Consider the following 22,548-nt stretch of genomic DNA (forward strand, 5'->3'; position numbering starts at 1 on the left):
TAGAATATCTTGTGGGCAATGGTGAGTTGAGAAAATATCAGATGGTTTTGTAGTTCTAGCCAGCCTAGCTGCAGTAGATTCCGACAGTGGTGAGTTCTAAAGGGATTACCAGTAGCAAATTGGGCAATTAGCTAGTTTGATAAGATTATTTTTTTTTAGGTTAGGGTATATGGGTGAGGCGTACAGAAGAGTTGAGATTAAATGAGAGTGGGAAAATGTAGTTCTGGCTGATGGCATTAAAAAGGGTTTAATTCTGTATAAGGAGCCAATTTACTGTTGTTATAGTGTTGTTTATATGGATATCAAAGTTATGGTTATTGTCAATTGTGATTCCTAACAGTTTAGTGGTAGAGTCAAGGGATATACGGGTGCCATTATTGGAACTGGCTGAGAAATCTACAGGGGAGGACTTACTGGTAGGGGCAAAGAGTAGGAGTTTAGTTTTTTTGGCATTAAGAAGGAGGCAATGTTTCAAGAACCATGTCTCTACTATGTGAAATACATTCTGAGTTAGAAAATGTAGTTCTGATGGGGAGTTAGCTGAACATATGATTGTAGAATCATCAGCATATTGTATGCAGGTGGCTTGAGGAATTGCTACATGCAGGTCATTGATGAATAGTGAGAAAAGGAGAGGTCCTAGAATAGAGCCCTGAGGGACTCCAAGGGTGACTGGCAGGAGGGATGATAGATTATTCTCCCAGAGAACTGCCTGTTGCCTACTGCTGAGGTAGGACTTGAACCACTGAACAGCCAAAGTGTCAAGAAAGGGATTCAAGAATGTTAATAAGAAGGGTGTGGTTTACCATGTAGAAAGCTTTTGAGAGATCGATAAAGAGTGCGGATGAGAGGTTATTATTGCGATTTCTATTGATGGAATCTGTGAAAGATAGGAGGGCAGTAGTGGTACTATGAAATGGCCTAAAGCCATGTTGGCAGTTAGCTAGTATGTTCTGTTGAGTTAAATGGGCTAATAGCTGTTGGTGAATGCATTTCTCCATAATTTTTGCTAAGGGTGACAAAAGGGCTATAGGCCGGTAGTTAGAAAAATCTTTTGAGTTACCACCCTTATGTAGAGTGATAATACTGGAAATTTTCCAGATTTCTGGGATGGTTCCCTCATTAATGGTTCTGTTTATAAGGATGGATATAGGATAGGCAATTGCTTTGGCTGCTTTTTGCAGGTATTCAGATGGTAGCTGGTCAGCAGGAGTGCAAGGCTTGAGTTTTTGGATGATTTTTGAAGATGAGAGCTGTAGAGATGGGTTGCAATTTAAATGGTGGGAGAGAGTCAGAAATGGTGGTAGGAAGTCTTGAGTTATATCTGGGGATAGTTGACTGGCTAGTGATTGTATGGTCTCTGTGAATAAAGTATTGAAAGCAATGGCAATTTAATGGGGGGTATTATAACTGGTCCCTAGTGGGGTAGGTGTACGAGAGTTACCTGGGAGTAGGAGTCTATTGATACTTGACCAGAACTTCTGTGGGTTATTTTGGTGAGTTTGCTGTTAGTTTACAATATTAGTTCTTTTGGTCTGTGAGTATTGCCTTTTTTGTAGTATTTCTAAGCTGCTTAAAATTTTGTTGGTCAGAGATAGTTTTGGTCAAGCTCCACTTAGCCCAAGATTTGTTTCTGAGCAAAATTTTTTGTCTGGTTTCCTTAGAAAGCCAGGGGGCTGGTTTGGTCTTCATTCTGATAGGAGCATGCTTATCGAGGATAGGTAAGAACTTAGAGTTGAAATGTTTAACAGCCTCTTCAAGTGGGAGGGTTTTTATAGGATTCCAGTCACAGGCACTAAGTTCATTTTGAAATAGTACTGGGTTAAAGTGTTTGTTGGTGCGTGAAATCCTATATGTGGGGGGAAGGTAGAAATATCATTCTTTTGCCTTATAATGTAAGTCAAAGTGTGATCACTTACATCATCAGGCAGAGTTCCTACCTTATAAGTTTGTTGATGTTTATTAATAAGAATCAATGTAAGGTGCTCTCTTTTTTGTCTGGTTTGTTGATTCTGGTTGTGGAAGTAATTGTTTGACTAAAGCCATGAAGATTAATATGGGAGGTGGAATTTTCTGCAATGATCCCTTTCCAGTCAGTATTAAAATCACCAAGTATTATTGTTTCTTGTGGGTAGGTAGAAGACACACAGCTTAGGATATCCTCTGTTGTATTGCTATTTCTACTAGGAGGAAGATAGATACAGATAATATATAAGGATTTGCTAGGGTTGATTTGAAATCTGGAGATAAGGACCTTCTGCATTATTTTCCTTAGGTGAGTTATAAGGTAGAGAGGAGATATGAAGTCCATCTTTATATAATATCGCTACTCCCCCACCCTTACGTTTTCTGCGGTCTTATAGGAATGAAAAGTGCACTAATTGGTTATCTGAGAGAGCAACTGATGCATGGAACAGACTACCAAATTACATTAAGCAAGCACAAGTTTAGATATTTTTTAAGAACAGCCTGGACACATATTATGCAAAAAACTGTTTTGGCATATTGGCAGGCTAGAAGAAGATTAATGCCCATGCTTGAAATACTTTTATGTCTGTATGTGTTTCTTGGAAATGGACCATTATGCAAGGGTGTCAGTGGTCTGAGACCCATAGTGTGGTGGTGAGGTCCATATTATATATATTATTTCTTTGACAGCTTAGGTTGTCGAATGCTCAATGACCGACACCTAAGCGTAGAAATTTCAAAATCGCTAACGGCGCTTGGCTGTTATCGGGGATTTGCCCTTTCCCCAATGTAGAGCAATATCAGAGTTGGTATATTTAGTTGGGGGAGTGGGGGGGGGGCGAAGCCCTCCACTATACTTAGGTTGAAAAGTTAATTTTATTTCTGGACGGCTTAGCAAATTCTTTCTCGAGGAAAGAATTCACGTATATGGCCGTTTGCGATTTTGAAACTTCGACGCTTAGGGGTCGATCATTAAGCATTCGATAACCTAAGCTGTCAAAGAAATAATATAGACCCCTCATTCCTGCCAGCCAGGAGAGTTAGCTAGGGACTCTTGTCTTATGGAGTTACAGAGACGGAATTTCATTAGCAAATATAAAAGTTATATACTTACCGTTCTAGTTGCAAGTGTCTGGAAGATCCACCGTGCATTAACCAAATCTCCCGTAATCCCCCTTGTTTGGACTGAGGTTGGCTTATTTACTTTTTGTCACATTATATCACCTTAGTCAGAAGATGGATAATGGAGAAGAGAGGTATGGGTATTCATGGGAAGAGGAGGTGCTTGCAAAGACTAGGTAAGCTAAATCTACTGAGCAGAGCACGCATAGAGTCATAGAATCCTATGGGTTAATGCAGATTAATTCCACTTGGTGACCAATATCCTTATGTATCCCTTATGATTTATTGAAACAGTAGACTGCAGCATGTTATAGCAATAGCTGACACACACAACACTTTTTAGACTACATGCTATGGTGGTGAAAAGCCACTGGGGTAAAAACAAGGGTGGCAATCGAGCACATGTGCAGATTACAGCTGGAGCAGTCCCCATACTGGGTCTATACATTATGGGCACAGATATATTGACAGGAAAACTGCAGAACCCTTCAAATGTAGGTTGTGGCATTGCTCTGTTAATACACTCGGTGTTGCCATTCATAGTGAAATTAATGGGGGAGCAAATTTATATCCCACATTAAAGATGGTTGTTGTTGCGTCTTTCGGCTTTTCCCGGTTAGGGGTCGCCACAGCGGAACTCCGGTCCGCTAATGATTGGCAGCAGATTGTTACGTGCCAAGTTGCCGGCCCTGATGCACAGCCTTCAACGAAGGTACGCCCACTCATGCACGTCTCCACACAGAAGATGCTCTAGCTGAGAATCAAACAGTACAACGTCTTACTGTGAGGTGACAACGCTACCACAGCACCCACATTAAAGATGTTAAGGAACATTAAATGCTATCAAATACTGAAGGGCATGCTGAGATATGGAAAACAATCTAAGTGGGTTGACATAATCAGACCAATTGTGTTCAACAGTCCTGTGTGGTTGGTAAAGAAGCCTGACAGATTGTGAAGGATGACAGCAGTACAAGGGCTGAATAAAGTTGCACCACCACTGGCAGACACTGCTCCAGATACTGTTACCATTGTGGAAAAATTAGCTTTGTTTGTTGGATCTTACTGTCCAGTTTTGGGCTTTGTCAATGCCTGTTCTAAATTCAAATAGCAGAGAAAATCAAAGCTCAACTTGCTTTTACATGGGATGACAGACAGTTCACCTTTTAAGTGCTACCTCAAGCATATGTACACATTGCACTCTAGCAGCAAGAAACTTAACCACACTGCAGCTTGAAAAAGTGACTTTTTCTACTAAACTGATATCATTCTGAGTACAGGACAACAAGCTGTTGTGGAAGTTGCACTGCAAACTGTACTAGTCATACAGAATCATGGATAGGCTATGAATGAAAAGAAAACACAAAGGATAACTTCTGTCAGATTTCTTGGAATGATATAAACGGGCCCTAAAACAGAAGTACCAGCTGCAGCAATAAAAAAAGCATATAGAAAATTGCTGCATGAAAAACAAAGCAACAAGCACAAGGCTTTTCAGGAGAGATGGGTTTTGGAGTAAACTTGTGCCCCATCTTGGACCAAATCACCCAGAAGGCAGCTAATTTTTACATGTGGTCCAACGCAGCAAACAGTCTAAGTGAAAAAAATCTTACAGCAAAGTATAGAACTCAGTCTAGTACAGCCTCAGCAACCATGTACTTGTGAGGGGAATGTTATGTGCTGGGTGCTTCACTGGCGAGAAGTGCCCATTAAAATTTTGGTTAAAACTTTTACTGGAATACAAATATGGTATAACCTCGTAGTGCAGCATGTGTTAGCAATGTACCCTGCTCTGTTTCATGTTAATGGAATAATAAAATGACAAACAGTGACTGTAAAGGCAAGCTAACCTATCCAATGGTGGTTAAGTAATTATCCCTTGATAAAGACATTAGTTGCCCTTTCAATGTTTGGTTTAGAGAGCTTTCATAAAGAAATCTAAACCATGATATTCAGCCCACTGTACATTTTCATAGCAAGAAAATAAAACAAAAAGCAAAGCTTACTGCATAGCTTAGATTACATTAACAACTTCGACATTATCACAGTAAAATTGCTCAAATCAAAAAGAGGAAAAAAAAACAGATAATTTCTATGACCGATCCAGTGAAGGAAAAAGTACAGTTTTGTACCTACCATAAATGTAGATGTTCGAGGATCCACATTGCTGCAGTCCTAACTATTGGGTAGTCCGCTGTCCAGTCGGCCCGAATACCAAAGTATATGGCTGACGTCGGTCAGGGCGCATTAGACTGACGTCAGTACGTCAGGGTACTAATGCGCATGACCGACGTCATATCCTCAGTCTTTTCTTGCCCCAGATGTCAGAAGACCCTGAAAAGATAAGGCCAAAAACCAAAACAAAACTCCCAAAATACCTGCACCAAAAACTATATGTACAATATATACACAATTAGCAGAATATAAGCTCACCTACACAACCACCCCTACACACAGAGGGGAAGGAGGGAGGGTAAATTGGACTGCAGCAATGTGGATCCTCGAACATCTACATTTATGGTAGGTACAAAACTGTACTATGTTCTTCATTCCACATTGCTGCAGTCCTAACTATTGGGTAGAATCCCAAAGCAGAGGTAAGGGAGGCTGGCAAATCATAAGGAAGCAGGAATTGACAACATGCCTTGCAAAATAGCTGTGGCAAAACCAGCCCTAGACTTAGAGTAGAGAGGAAGGTGATAATGCTTAGTGAAAGTATGCACTGAACTCCAAGTAGCTGCCTCCAAAATATCCTTAGTTGCCACCCCCCTTAGAAATGCTGTAGAAGTGGCAGTAGCCCTAGTGGAATGAGGCCTAATCCCAGCTGGAATCTCCTTGCCATGATGGGAATAACAAAAAGTAATGCAACACCCAATCCACCTAGAAATAGTCTGCTTCGACACAGGCTTGCCCTTTGAACTCAAAGCAAAAGAAACAAACAACTGCTGAGACTGCCTAAAATCCTTAGTCCTGCTCAAATAATAACGCAATAGCCTGTGTACATCTAAAGTGTGCAAAATCTTTTCCCCTTTATTTTGGGGATCTGCATAAAAGGTAGGCAAATGAATAGTTTGGTTTAAAGCCACACTAGAAACCACCTTAGGCATAAAGGAAGGACTAGTACGTAAAGATACCCTAACCTTATGAAAAATCAAAAAAGGCTCCACTGCCATAAGGGCCTGCAACTCAGAAACCCTTCTTGCAGAAGTAATGGCCAACAAAAAAGCAGTCTTCCATGACAAGTATTTCAATTCAGCAGTAGCCGCAGGCTCAAAAGGTTGTAGAGTAAGTTTCTCCAACACAAAATTGAGATCCCAAGCAGGAGTAGGAGCTCTACGTGGGGGTCTTATATTCTTTGCCCCTCTAAGAAATTGCTTGAACAAAGGATGCGAAAACAATGGTGGGTCACAATCATAGTGAGCTGAAATTGCTGCAGCATGAATCTTAATGGAAGAGAAAGACAAACCTTTGTCCAGTAACTCAGTAAGATATTGAAGAGCCACACTCAAATTTGGCTCAGAAATCTCCAAATTGTTTGCTGCACTCCAAAATAAAAATCTCTTCCATTTTTCTGCGTACACTTTCCTTGTACTAGGTCGTCTGGCTTCCATAATCACATTTAAAACTTGTTGAGGAAGCTGAGACCTGCTGTCTTTCAAAACAGAATATGCCAGGCTGTTAGATGCAGAGAGTGAAGCTTGACATTGAGCAGATGACCTTCCCTCTGAGACAACAGGTGTGGAATCAAGGGTAAAGGCCATGGAGGCTTCCTTACCAGACTCCTCAGTAATGGGTACCAGTGCTGCCGAGGCCAATCTGGAGCTATTAAAATCATCCTTGGCTTGTCTTGTCTGACCTTTAGAAGCACCTTTGGAAGAAGAGGCAGAGGTGGAAAAGCATACACATGAAGATTTTTCCAACTGAAAGAAAGAGCATCCACTTTCCAAGCTGTGTGATGAAATCCCTTGTGCAAAACTTTGGCAGCTGGTGGTTTAGTGGAGAAGCGAACAGATCTATGTCTGGAGTTCCCCATGACACTGTCAATTTTGAAATACATGAAGATCCAGTTTCCACTCGTGGGGATCCATGATTTGTCTGCTTAATACATCTGCTAAGGAATTCTGTGCTCCGGCAGAAACCTTGCCTGAAGAGTTAGTTGCAGACTGAGCGCAGTCTCCCATAAAATCATTGCTTGTCTGCACAATGGGTAAGAATGAGTTCCCCTTGTTTGTTGATGTACCACATGACAGTTGTGTTGTCTGTTAGAATCAACACCTGCCCTGGAAGAAGTAACTCCTTGAAAGCAATTAATGCAAACTGAACTGCTAACATCTCTTTCATGTTGATATGTAGATGCTGTAGTCTGGCAGGCCACTTGTCTTGTATCCACTTTCCATTTAGATGAGCTCCCAAGCAATATCTGAGGCATCTGTCGTTAGAATCTGACTTGCCTCTGGCCGGGTCACAGAGAGTCCCTTGTTTAGGTGACATTCCTGAGCCCACCACAAAAATTCCTTTTGAATGCAAGGTATTATTTGAATGACAGTGTCCAAATCCTGGCAGTGCTGTGTCCACAGATTTTTGAGATACCATTGTAGCTTCCTCATATGCAGTTTGGCATTGGGAAGCACCAGAATACAAGATGCCATGAACCCTAAGGCTTGAAGGACTGTCCTTGCAGTCAGCCCGGACTGAAGAGATAGATGATGGAAGTAACTGGAAAGATTCTTTTGTTTGTCCGGGGTTAAAAAGGCCATCTGGGCTGCTGTATTCAGTCTCACACCCAGAAAGCACATATCTTGAGAGGGTACTAGACTGGACTTTATTTCGTTCACAGAATACCCTAGGCATCTTAGCACTGCTATGACATATTCCAGATGCTGTAGAAGATCCTCCTTTTCTTGAGCCAGAATCAGGCAGTCGTCCAAGTAAGGATAGATTTGAATTCCTTTTAGCCTGAAGTAAGCTATCACTGGAGCCAGAACCTTTGTGAATACTCTGGGCGCAGTAGATAAGCCAAAGGGCAATGCAGAGAACTGATAATGAGAATTTCCAGCTCGAAAACGCAGATACTTCCTGCAACGTAGTCTTATTGGCACATGAAGGTAAGCTTCCTTGAGATCTAAAGTTACCATCCAGTGATCTTTGCCCAGCAGAGGTAAAAGCTGTTGTAACGTCAACATTTTGAACTTGGGAATGTCCAGATAAGTGTTGAGAATAGATAAATCCAGAATTGGTCTCCACGTGTTCCCCTTCTTTGGTACTAGGAACAGGCGAGAATAAAATCCTAGGCCCCTTTCCGGCACAGGAACTGACTATTTGGAGCAACAGAGAAATTTGCTTGTGAGCCTCTGTTCTTTGAAGAGGAGGAATGTCTGGCATGCCTTTGAAAGGAGGCAAGGTATGGAAATAAAACCTGTAACCGTGGTGAATAATATCCAGAACCCATCTGTCTTGGGTAATTAAATCCCAGTTTTCTTTGAAAAGAGACAGCCTTCCTCCCAAAGGTGCTGCCAGGCGAGAACGTACTGGCAGCTGAAAAGGCAGGTCATTGGGTCTGCTTACGAAAGGACTGACCCCTGCCCTCACCCGAAGTCTGAGCAGGGGAACTCCCTGTCCTAGGCCTAAAAGAACCCTGAGCTCTGCCCCTACCACGTCTAGACCTACCCCTAGACTGGGAATCATAAGCAGGATAAGTCCATCCCTTAGTAGGCCAATTTCTACTAAACTTCGGAGGCTGCACCTGCAAAAAATCTTTAACAGTTTGCATAGACTTAGCCTTGTCCTCCATTTTCTTCAAAACTGCTTCCACAGGCGAACCAAACAACACATCAGACTGTAAAGGAGCATCCAAAATCCTTGTCTTAACATGCTCAGCTAAATTCTGATCTCTCAGCCAGGCGTGCCTACGAAGAACAGAACCAGTGGCAGCCACCCTGGAGGAGGCCTGCACAGCATCAAAACCACACTGCAAGGAATGTTTACCCACCTGTTCAGACACATGAACCAAATCCTGCAACTCTTTACACTCAATACCTTCAGCCAGAGCATCCACCTTAGATTTCAACTGTGAAAGAAGATAATTCTGATATTTTAACATGTGAAACTGACAATTCAACGCCCTCATGGCTAAAGTGGAAGAAGTATACACTTTCTTTCCCCATCTATCCAAAGCCCTTGCCTCTTTATCAGGAGGGACAGGATTTTTAACAACTGAGGCCTTCACACCTTTAGGCCCCTGAGAGACAGTTTCCGGGTCTGCCCTAGGACTCTTAAAAAGATACTTATGAGCTTCAGGCACCCTGTAATACCTATCCGGTTTAACTGGGGCAGGAGGCAAAGAATCAGGATTCAGGGAAGCCTCTGCAAACACATCTTCCACCACATTCAAAACAGGAGGTATAGCTAAAGGCCTATGCTGGGGTAAAAACAAGAATTCCCCAAGCCTTTTCCTAGAATCAGAGAAATCTTGACCTTCCCATTTAAAATGCTCCCTCATGGAATGCAGAGTCTCTGAAAAAGAAAAATCCTCAGGAGGAGAAGCAGAAGGAGTAGAATCATCCACATCAGAATCAGAATAAGGAGGGTACTCCTGCAAGTCTTCAGCCGAAGACTCCAAAGCCTCCGAGCATTGCTCAAAACTCTCAAACTCAGGTTCCACCCTAGGCCTCTTATCAGGAGGGGGCATAGAACCCCTAATCATAGTAATCAAATCCTCTGCCATTTTAAGCATATGTTTCTTAGGCAAAGATCCTGAAGCAGTAGGAGAAACCCCCACAGAAGCTAAACTTGGCCTGCCCCTCAAAGAAGCCTTGGAAACTGAAGGGGAGGCTCTAACCACCTTAGGAAGAGAGGGAAGAACAGCCACCTGAGAAGCCCCCTCAGCCTGGCCTACTTCCTGAGAGGATACATCCTGTAACAGTAAAGTCTCTCCCTGAGACTCCAAAGAAATACCTGGCAAAACCTCCGGCTCCACTGAGCCTTCCAAAGAACCGACGTCTGGGACTGTCGGTTCCTCCACCCTAGGCTTTGCTGCTTTATCTTTGCGCTTTTAGCGAAGCGGTGTCGGAGCATCCGACGGCATTTTATAATTACAACGCTTCCCAAACACTAACCTGGCACAGTCTAACCTTCTCTTAATAGTGCGTTTGTTAAATCTAGCACAAGAGCGGCATCCAACAACGTCGTGCTCAGGCCCTAAACAAGGTATACACAAAGTATGGTAATCCCTATGAGGTATCTGTTTCCCACAAGAAATACAGTTATTCACTTTTTCTGACATCCGGTTAAATACTGAGGCAAGAAAAACCAAAATATTCCCAACGGGTACTTAGCCAACTTTGATTCGGTCTGAAACTCTGACTTCAGAAACTTTCAGAACGCCAACCTGCACTCGCAAAATTGCTTCTGCATCGGACCATGCGGCAAAAAAGACTGAGGATATGACGTCGGTCATGCGCATTAGTACCCTGACGTACTGACGTCAGTCTAATGCGCCCTGACCGACGTCAGCCATATACTTTGGTATTCGGGCCGACTGGACAGCGGACTACCCAATAGTTAGGACTGCAGCAATGTGGAATGAAGAACATCAGTGCTTCCTAGTTACAAATCAATCTTTGTCAAAGTGACTAGGTAAATGTATTGCATTTTCCTTCCTTCATTCTCTGACTGCCTGCTTAATCCAATGCAGGATCTCAAGAGAGATGGAGTCTGTCACAACACTCAATGGACACAAACAAAGCAAAGCAATATATCCTGGATGGGATCATGGCCCATTGCAGAGCACACACACCCATTACGCACACACCTATGGGCAATCTGGAGGCTGGCCATTTCACTTGTGTAATGTATTCAGGATCTGCTGTAACAAATGGGGAAAATCCCTGGCAGGGGTCATAATGCTATACTGTATTTAGGTATCTGCCCTAGGGCATTTATAAGCCTAGCCAGAGTGTGTTTGGCTTTCACCACCCATTTTAAATTCATTTTGCTATGCCCTTTTTCGAGGTTAGTATACTGTGCCTCTGTCTAACAGTGACACAGAAGTGATACCCGGGGTAAACCTACGATCTCCCATCCACTCATCAAGATTCCTCTTGAAGAGAGTCAATGAGGGACTCTGCCTAACCTGGACTGGGATTTTATTCCAGAGTGAAGGGAGCCTCTGGGTTATGAATCTGTCCCCTCCAGCATGTCCTATTTATTTCAGTGCTGAGGTTCAGGTCTCTAGAGCGCGTAGCTCGATGGGATTTGGATTTTCTAAGGTGCAGCATGTCAATTAATTCCAGGTTGGACATGGCTTTATACGTCAGGCACAGATTGCCTCTGAGCAGGCGGTATGCCACTGAGTAGAGCTGGAGTTTCTTTAACCAGGCAGCATATGGCATCTGTTTGAGCCCTTTGATCCTCTTGGTGAGGTACTTTTGGGGTCTTTCCAGTTGCTGCAGGTGTCTGGTAAGGTACATCCCAAAAGGGGCATTGTACTCAATTATGGGCCTGATGAGGGATGAGTAAAGAGGCACGATGACCTCCCCTGATCTAGATGTGAATCCCTTCATGATTAGGTGGGCTATATAAAATGTTTTTCTAACCACTTTGGCCACGTGGTTGTCAAATGAGAGATTGCTATCAACTTGGGTCCCCAGGTCCCTAATTACTTCTTCTGTACTTAATGGATTACCACCAATGTGGTAATTTGTGGGCACTTTGTTTTTGCCAAAGGGGATGACTATACACTTTTTGGAATTTAGCTTGAGGCCATGGCTCTGGCACCAGTTGTCTGTTTCTATGAGGCCCTTTTGGAGGATACTTGTGTCGGCTGGAGAGTCGATTATGGCGCCCAGTTTGCAGTCATCTGCGAACTTGGTCAGCCACAATCCTTCCGTGTTGGCCTGTACTTCCGAGAAATATATACCGAACAAGAGAGGTCCCAGGACTGAGCCTTGTGGGACGCCACTTGTAACTGGTTTGGAGTCTGACATGGCTCCAGCAATTCTAACCATGTGGGTTCTGTCCTTCAGTCAGTTTGCAACCCATCTAGTGACATAGGGGTTTATATTTAACCTGGTGAGCTTATCTATAATGCCGGAGTTGGGTATTGTATCGAAGGCTTTTGCGAGGTCCAGGTAGGCTGTGTGGACCACCTTCCCCTCGTCAATGGCCTTGGTGACTGTTTCAAAGAAATCAACCAGGTTTAACAGGCAGGATCTGCCCTTAACAAAGCCGAACTGGGTACCCTTTTCCAAGCCTATGATAAAAATAATTTTATCTGAAATATTTGTGAAGCTTCCTCCATGGAACAAAAAGAAAGTAAGAAAAAACAAATCAGATTGTTAGTCCACAAACAAAATAAGATTTTCTGGGCTACTATGACAATTCCACTTCACATGAACCCAGCAGCTGATGCGTTTTACCTTATCTATTTGTTATCAGCTGCTGTAACACTCCTTATCCATTTCATAATTATCTCCAGTCATAATCCAGCAAACGATCCTCCCATGACAAAGCAGTCAGCTGTATCAGTTTTAAAGTTATTCTAGAACTGTGGGGAGAATCCTATCCCACTTCACTGTTTCATCATACATTTTTAGATTTTTTTCAGAATCCTCTCATCTATGAAAAGTCTACATATCTACTGCAACTCTCCCCTGTCTAGAATAACATACCTGCTTGCATTAACTGCCACCTCACCACTTCCTCTTTGAGGAAAACAAAGCAGAAATGTTTGTTCAGTAGTTTTGCCTTTTCGTGGTTTCAGGTATCATGGTCAAAATATGACCACACTACTACCCCTACACACAAACACACACCAACAATAATGCCACTTTTTCTTTACTCACCAATTTACCTACAAATTTTTTTGTATTCCCTGTTTTAGCAGAGCTGATCATCTTGCCCTCAAAACTAGACTGCTGCAACTCTAACAGATGGAAGTTCTCCTTAAGTTCTCATACTTTCCAATTTGTCCTTTCATCCCTTGAATGGAGTTCTTTTGTAAGTTAAATGACCACTATATTTCAAAGATCACAATAATCTCTACAAATATTGTGTAAGCTTTGGGTGTTTAATCTTTAACCAATCTGATACTTAAGATACTACCATAGCAAAATAATCTTCAGTTCTTTATGATCACTGACACATTCTTTTATCTGCTCAAGATGCCCATTGTTCTCCCATACATTTTTTTTCTTGGTAAACCAAGTTAGGTCTCTGGCAAAAGGAATGTACATATTTACTGAATGAGACCATCCATCTCTTAGCTCTCTAAATCTCTTAACCACAGATGATGATTTATCTCAGTGTCATTAGCAATTGTTAGAAAAAACAGGTGGTGTGATAACCTTTTTAAAATCCCTCAGGACACTATAGGTATAATTATTTTGTTAGCACATTAACAGTATTAAAGAAATAATTTACTCAACATCTACATGACTTTTCATGCCGCATGTCCTGTTGTTGCATGAAGCAAGCACCTGAAATTAGTTGCTCAGTGCAACTGATCTTGATATTTCCCCAAGAAGTCTCTAGTGATTTGGCCATAGATTGCCAAAGCAGCAATCTTCAAAGACAATTTTCTCTCGCAGGTAAGTTTTGAACAGTAAATACTGCCAGGATACCAGGCAGATTGGTGGGTAGCTGTTACATTACAGACTGCCCAGACCAGCAATTTATTCAATTTTACTTTTCTTTAAATTATCACTGGTATTATTATAGCAACCAAGTAGGCTGTGTATGACAGCAGCAAGATGAAATATATTAATGTGGCCATTACTACTTTCTCTTTAAGCGCAGACAGATGTTTGGTTGTGGATGGATGGTGAAGGCGGCAGACTCTTTGAAAACAAGCATTACTTAATCACTGTTTAGATCATCAGTATGGGTTTTAAGGAAGGGAACAACATGTTTATGAATGCAGCCATTACTGCAGATATTATTACCTTCCATTTTCTTTACAGTCAAATGCCTGAAGTGCAAACAGGGGTGGGATGTGAGAAGACTATGCATGGAAATAAATGACAATTTTTGGAAAAAAGTGTCAAATCATGTTATAGATCCAGGCACGTATATGGAAAGAGTAATAGCAGCCAAAAGCATTCAGAAGTTTAGCTACAGTTGCCTGAAAAATGTCCAGTAGCTAAAACATATTAAAAATATTAACATGCAACATGTTACATCACTGTGTGTGACCCCATGACTAAATACCCCAGACCTCTCTTGCATCATTCAACTCTTCAGACAAGAAATCAGTTCATAACGTTATCAGGAGATAGTTTTCCCTACATCTCCATATAAACCTGGACAAATGATTCCAACAATATGTACAAAAATGTAAAGAGTTTTTATCCATTATTTAAAATGCAATCAAAAATGAAAATTTTCAAGGACTTTGGAAAACTCATTGCTAAAACAAAGAAAAACATTTCAGTATAACCAGGATAAATCAGGCATGGCAAACACTCGGCTCACAGGCAAAAAATAGATGCATATATAGCAGATGTTACCAGTGAGAAAAGTTGCAAGGCAAGTTTCCAAGCTGAAAAGAAAAAAGGGCAGTACCATTACACAAATGTTTTCAAGGTAAAAGACTGAAAAAACATTTTGTTTAAAGATTTAAAAACCAAAGAATACCTAAAGTCATTTTCAGTGCAAAACAATGGGAATTATATATACTTCCCATATAACAATGTCTTCTGAATTCAGGTGAGACAATGCAGAGATCAAATGAGTTTTATTAAGCTTTCAATATTAAGTGAAATATTATCATAACTGTTTTACTGCATCATAATTTATCTGTAATGTCTACGTACCACTGACCGTAGTCCAAAAATGGGTACTTCTAATAAAATTATGAAAAATTCTCAAACCAAGCTTCTAACCAGAAAACAAAACTGACAAACAACCCCAAGTAAATGCTGTAATGGAAGGTGTCCGAAAACATTCTGATCAAATATCTTGCAAACAGAAAAAAATTAATTTATCTCCAATGAAAGAATTATAGAAATGATATAGGCTACAGGAACTTTAACAACCATTTCTGAAATCATAAATCACAAAGCCTGACCAAGTTAAATTGCTGTCAAAAATACCACAAGTCACGGATGACATGGTTTGCTATACATCATAGCACACCAGTATGCCTAAACATTTCAATCACATCCAGAACAACTGTAAACATTATAGACAGTGTATGACTGCAAGTTTTCGAACAGTAAATAAGAAAAGCAAAAACATTAAAACATACGATTTAAACAGAAATTACAGAAAAGCTTCAGATGCTACAACCAGCAAAACAGCTGCATTCATTGTAGTTACAAGATATCCCATGAACGATACAAACTTCCAGTGGAAGAAACAATCATCTTTCTTAGAAGTGCAGCAACACAGTCCTCTGTTAGAACATAACATTGGACTAGAAAAGTTAGAAAGTTATCTGATTATAAAGGCAGCATGTTACAGATGTTGATGTTTTAATTAACGTCGGGGTCAATAATCCAGAGGCATGTGCAGCAAATTTGCACATATAAGACATGATTAAACTGACGTGTGCCTCTGGTGTTTCTGCTGCCACTGTAAATGCAATGCTGCAGGTTTGTCTGGAGCTGTGTTTGTGTATGAGGGGATGTTGTAAATTATATCAATTTGGGTTGTTCAGTATAACTGCTTGATCTCTGCTGTCAGTATTTGTTAGAAGCAGAATGGTGCTGACTGGGTGCAGGAGCATATTTCCCCTTTTTTGGAGAAGGGGTCTGCCCTTCCCTAACTGCTGTGAGACTATGAAGTGTGTTCTCTATAGTAAGGCAGGGCATCTGCAATTTTTTTTTCTAAGCTCTACGGGTGTATCCTTGGACAGCTTTATGAAAGTTTAGACATATTTCATGACTTTCTGTATTTTGGCATAAACTCATATATAAAACAAAGAAAGCTGGCCTAAACAGTTTCTTAGTTACAAAAGTCATATTACATTAAATACTCCAGAATTACAGGAAGCAAATTAGACTCTTAACATCCTATCCTATGGTCACTCTGTTTATCATTAATAACCATCCTTTTGCAGACATTCTACCTCAGTAACAGTAAACAGCTTAGGGTGAAAAGTTCACTCTAAATTTGTCGAAATCCACATCCAGAAGTTGTGTGTGTGTGTGTGTGTGTGTGTGTGTGTGTGTGTGTGTGTGTGTGTGTGTGTGTGTGTGTGTGTGTGTGTGTGTGTGTGTGTGTGTGTGAAATAGCATATAACATACACACATACATATTTGAATATAGAGGTGCCACCCCTGCTACTTGCCCGAACTCCAAATATCTAAAATGCATGTAGGATTTTGCAGTTTGAACAACATCTATACCAGAAATTATGGCTTGTGTATGAAAGTTAGTCTAAGACCCGTAGAAGTATCTTTAGACAGCTTTAAAGAAGGGTTTGCAAGCTTGCCTCTCACAAGATTAGGAAGACTGATGACTGAAGGGGAAGAATAAATGCCAAAGGAAATTTTTGATCTTCTGCAAAGAAAATGTTCATGCCTACATGTTTTAAATACTACTAGTATGTGTAAGACGTGGACAAAATATCCCCACAGAAATTGCATGCAGAGACTTTTTCAATCCAAGTTCAAACAAGTAATGGAGGACTGGAGCTTACCCAAATCAAAGAAAATGCAGTCGCAAACATAACACATTTTAGAAAACCACACAAAACAGAACTCTCAAAAGGAAGCAAAACAAAAATTTAATCAAATGCAATAATTCATTGTTAGGGGTGGGAGGCTGGCATAATGGTTAAGGTGTTTGCCCTACAGACACAAGGTAGAGGGTTTGATTCTTACATGGGGTAACTGGCTAGGCTTAAAAAATAACTCAGAAGGGCAGTTAGCCTAGTACTAATCTATGAATCTATGAACCTAAGGAAAATGAGAAGGAAAGGGAGAGGAAACACACAGAGCTCACAGAAGAGAAGAAATAATTAGGTTGAAAAGAGAAAAAAAATGCAAAAGGAGAATATACGGTAGTAAGTCTGACAGATGGGAAATTCTGATGGCACACATGCACTACAGAGATCCTGAGACTGAGATATCACCTTAAGATAGTCTAATGGCTGTTGTGCTATTGTTGCAGTCCAATCAGCACATTACAGCAGACTGCAACATTTGTCATACTGCTACAAAATTTGTACAGTTGTGCAAAGTAAAAAGTTTTGGGATAATGACCCTCAGCTAAAGCACTGCTACCTCACTTGTCAAGACAAACTGAAAGCAGTCGTATCCAACAAAGAAAATGTTTTTGATCATCATCTGCTCACTACTGTTTTTTAACAATGCATTTGAAATGTAGAGTGGATTACTATACCCGATTTCCTGAAAATCCAATAAATTCTAGAAGTCTGAGAATCCTTGCTGGCAAAAGGGACAGCATCTGGGAAAGAAAAATATCAAAATTAGAACAATAAAATCCAATACTGTTCAGATACTCAACATATACAAATGCTGGTGGAAGGTCCTCTAATTTCCATGTGAAAATAAAAAAACACCTCAGCAACTGTGTATGAAAACAAAAGTAGAAAACTTTGTATTTGACCTTCCATATGGCAACATTATGTATTATGTCCATCTATTATTTTTCCCCTTAAAAAATAGTATCAGTTGTCTGCACACTTCAATGATTCTGCCTTTAAAATTTGATTATACATATACAGCAATGTACACAGGCATTACTATAATACCCCGCATCTTAATTAACCAAACGTTTTCCTCAAGATGTGGGTGTTGATTTCCCTGTGTGGCATACCTTCTCCCAGTGCTCAGCGGTTCATTAAGTACTATGTTGGTGGCATCAACAAATTAAGAGAAGACGACTAGGAAGGAGTAAGCGAAAACATTACTGTATCCATCAGGATTCAGCGAACTGAATCCTAACATAGTGTCTGCCTCATTCAAGACTAATCTGTTTTCACAAGTCTTTTATTAGCCACACTTCTGTGAGCACATGTCGGCTATTACAGAACACACAATAACATTGCAAGGCTCCAAACCATAGGTCTTCACTGTGCATGTCTTGAATTACAAACAGGAAGTTCATTTTCGCAAGGGCCAGTGTGTAAAATGATTTCAATGAAACAATCCTTGCACAGACCATAATGATATCTGATTTGAAAAAAAAAATAAAATCTGTATAATATAAATAGTATGTTAATCCTGTCTGCCTAATGGTACAAACTGAATAACAGAACATAGAGAATGGAAAAAAACATGTTGGCACCCTACTGAAAAATGAATGTTCTTTAACAGGGTGTTAATGCACAGGAAAATTCAGGAAGAAACAGATCATTGTCTCCCTCTACTCTTCCCTCATTAGGACAGTCATCGAGTACAAAGCCCCATTTGGCATGTACATCACTAGACACCTGCAACAACTGGAGAGGCCACAAAAGTACCTCACAAAGAGGATCCTAATCCTTAAACACTTGTCCTATATGGACAGACTCAAAAAACTCCAACTATTCTCTGTCTCATATCGCCTACTTAGAGGCGATCTCTGCTTGACTTACAAAGCCATGTCTGAACCAGCTCTGTTAGAAATGCTACATCTAAAGAAATCCCAATCCCTCTGCACTACACGCTCCAGAGACCTCAAACTCATTACCACAATCAACAGAACATGCTGGAGGGACAGGTTCATAACCCAGAGACTGCCCGTGCTATGGAATAGACTTCCCATACATGTCAAACAGAACACCTCACTGGCCCACTTCAAGAGAAATCTTGATGAGTGGATGGGAAATAGAAAATTCACCCTGGGGATCCCTCCAGTGGCTCAACTCGACAGAGGCACTGGGTACTAAGGTCGGGTGGCACAATACCAGGGTAATCCTATGGGCTAGGATTGTAAAGGCTCCAGGGCCATTAGCCTAGTACACACCTATAAACCTATGAAAAGCCCAGTAAAAAACAAGTCCGCCAATCCTTTGCATCATATTAAACTGCCATCAAGCTTGAAGAGAGGGAAACAAACAAATGGCAGCCATCTTTTATGTTCACTAAATGTGGTTTGTTGTTTACTGAGCATAAAAAAGTAAATAAAGAAAAAGTAACCACTATGTGCATGAGCCTGTGTCTTTGCATCTGTGTGAAAGACAAAGAGAGAAAGAGACAGAAACAGCTCATACCTGAAGTTCTTTCGACTTCAACGGGCAGTCCACCAGAACAGAAAGTGTAAACAAGTATGAAACTTTAATATCAGGCACTGAATGACTGTAATCCTCAATGATTTAGTAGCAAATAAAACATTCTACAAAGGACAGCGTGAAACTATGGCATGGGACAACATCAGGCCCAGTTAAGTGGCATTGGTGCAGTTGCAATGTCTAGCCATGTATGATTTGTTTTCATTTATTTGATCATAATTTGGCATTTGAGTTGTTTGTATTCAGTCAATAAAGTGGCTGTAACTGCTGAGCATATTAGGGTTACCACCTGTCCCACTTTGAGAGGGACAGTCCCTCTTTGGTCAGTTGTGTCCTGCAAAAAAATTGCAAAAATGGCAGATGTCCTGAGATTTTAGGACAAAATTATTACCTATATTTTATGTAATAGTTGCATAAAACAGTTATTCTGTATCAGAAACATCTAAATGTTATAAGAAACAGAATAAGCAACTAAAATACTACAAGAATAAGCTTTTATTTAGGCAAAGAAAAGAAGTTCTGTCTTGTGTACTGGCCGTGGGTATGTTTCGGCCTGCAAAATCTGCCGTTTGTACCAAAAATGTCCCACTTTGGGCATTTGAAAAGGTGGCAACCCTAGAGCATATGTGTGTATGTATGTATGTGCTGCCATTAAATATTTACATAACTTATATTTTGTATGTAAAATACTTCTTCCAACAACAATTTCATATGCTAAGTCAAGTTTGAAATACAAGGCAAAAGAACTAGTTTACATAAAAAATATTTAAAAAAAAAAAAAGTAAAAATTGTCTTTTGGTTGTTCCCGTTAGGAGTTGTTGCAGCAGATCATCGGTCTGCAGACTGATTGGCAGTGGAGTTTTTACACTGTCGAGTTGCACGCCTGGCACCTAACCTTCACAGAAGGCACACAGACACACACCTATTGCATGTCTTTAACACTCATTTGACTGCAGGAAGGATATGCAATCTCTGAAAAGGAGCTCCAGCCGAGAATCTAACCGGAGAACCTCTTGCTGTGAGGTATAAAGTAATAAAAAAAAATACAAAACAATTTAACACATCGCCCATTTTCTAAGCTCAGTAAGCTCTTCAATTGGTGGGTACTATCAAGAAAATAACATCTTCCAGGGGTGGTAGGCCTAATACTGCAACACCCCAGGGTATGTGTTAATTCTCTGATAATGTCTATCATGTCAGGGTTTGTTGATTGCTTAACATATGTATAAAGCACAATTGTCTTAAGAACTTAACATAACAGTAGATGTCCTACTGATCACTGCTGCAGAATTCCTAACACATGGGTTATCACCACTGTCGTCCGGCAGGGCTACCAAAGTTTTATATTCCTAGTATTGTATATCCAATATGTGACATCAGCTGAAAAGCAAAGGGCTATATAGGCAGACAAATAAGTGTAATTCCTCAGACTACCTCCAAGACAGCAGCCTGAAACCTCTGAGACAGAAACTAGTAAGCTAGAAGGACACAGTATGAAACTATAAGAAACTCCCCTTGGTTCTAGGGTGCTGTGCACGGGACAGGAAAGTGAGTCAAAAAGACTGAGTAAGTAGAAGCTAAAAATACAAGGGTAAAGGAGGGTGGGAAGGAATACTGCAATAATGATCAGTAGTACATCTACTGTTATGGAAAGTTCTTACACAACTGCACTATGAAATAACTGTTGCAATATTCCTAACACATGGGTGATTCCCAGAGCTACAGGGAAAGTAAAGAAGAGTGTTAAGATGCAGAAGAACTGTCCAAGAGGCAAGATAGGACTGATCTAATGTAGGACCATGAAAGGGCATTTATCCTGTAGTGTTTAGTAAAAGTGTGTACAGCTGACCAGGTGGCAGCCTTCAGAATGGACATGGCATCTACTCTTTTGTAGAAAGCTTCAAAGGCTGCTACTCCTCTGGCAGAGTGAGTTGAAGGGCAAGCACGTGCCACACAGAGAGGAACAAAATAAGATGGCTTTACAGATCCAGCTTCCAATGGTTTGCTTGGGTACCAGTTGGCCCAGTTTAGAGTCCATAAAAGAAACAAATAGTTGATCAGATTTTTGAATGGATTTTGTTTTGTCTAGATAGAATCTTAGCTGTCTGTGAATGTCCAGAGAATGCAGTACTCCCCCACCTCCTGATTCTGTGGGTTGGGAAAGAAGGTAGATATGTAGGTTTCGGGCCTGACTAACTACTACTGACTACTTTAGATAAAAATGAAAGTTTAGTCCTGAGGGTCACCCCGTCTTTGTGAAAAATAAGGCAGGGAGGAATGGCTGTGAGTACCTGAAGCTCTGAAACTCTCCTAAGAGAGGTAATGGCCAGAAGGATAGTTTTCCAAGTATACTATTTGAGATTTGCTGACGCTGCCAGCTGAAAAGTAGGTAAGGTAAGTTTCTCCAGCACAAAGTTGAGGTCCCGAGTAGGAGTAATGGGCTTTCTAGGTAGTCCGAGATTCAGGACCCCTTTAAGGAATAACGTGACCTCAGGTCTGGACATAAGTGGGGGAGTGAGAGGTAAGCAAGTAGAAATGGCTGACAGATGGGCTTTGATGGAAGAGTAAGGCAGACCTCTATGTAATAGTTCTCACAGATATTTCAGAATGGAAGGTACCTCTGATTGTTTGGGGTCCTGTCTATTTCTTTAAAACCAATAGGAGAATCTCTTCCATCTGGGTATATAAGATTTTTGAGTGGTGGGTCTACTGGCTACCATGAGAACTGTAACATCCTTAGAAAAATTTTGCCTGCAAGGAATCAGAACCCCATCATCCACAGAGTTAGGTTTAGGGATGACAGATTGGGGTGTAGCAGTAATCACTTCTGTTGAGTGATGAGGTCCACCTGATGTGGCAGTTTGCAGTATATGCATACAGAAACTTCCCAGCCCAAGGGAAAGTGAAAACATGTGCCCTCCAAGCTGAGGGGAAGGGTCCCTACTTTAAAATAGTGGAAGCTGTTTGCTGGTCTTTGAAGCAACCAGGTCCATCTGAGGATTCCCTCAAAGGAGAAGAATGTCCTGGAAAACGTGTCTGTTCAGGGCCCATTCATGATGGTCCTGTAAGGACCTGCTTAAAGACTCTGCCAACACATTGTCTTGTGATGGAATGTATATGGCTGTGAGCGACATTTTTTTCTGGATGGCAAGATCCCAGACGTTCTGTGACTGTGCACAATTGGTAAGATCTGGTCCCTACTTCCTTATGTGCCACATTACTGTTGTGTCGTCTGTGAGCACTTGTAGAATACCTGGTTTCCAGTAATATTGAAGACCTTG

The 22,548-nt window shown here is 40.9% G+C and overlaps 1 protein-coding gene across 2 annotated transcripts in view; it reads right to left on the reverse strand.

Annotated features, from left to right (window-relative positions):
- Positions 1-22,548, reverse strand: part of TTC39B (tetratricopeptide repeat domain 39B) — a 1,202,733-nt gene that overhangs the window by 367,310 nt on the left and 812,875 nt on the right. For both annotated transcript variants that reach the window (XM_044077204.1, XM_044077205.1), the window contains one exon: positions 17,434-17,499. In XM_044077204.1, coding sequence (XP_043933139.1) covers positions 17,434-17,499 — 66 coding nt within the window. The remainder of the gene's footprint in view (positions 1-17,433; positions 17,500-22,548) is intronic.

This window comes from Protopterus annectens, chromosome 7.part0 (assembly GCF_019279795.1).
Source record: "Protopterus annectens isolate FY-2018-M chromosome 7.part0, PAN1.0, whole genome shotgun sequence".
NCBI classification, from domain to species: Eukaryota; Metazoa; Chordata; order Ceratodontiformes; family Protopteridae; genus Protopterus; species Protopterus annectens.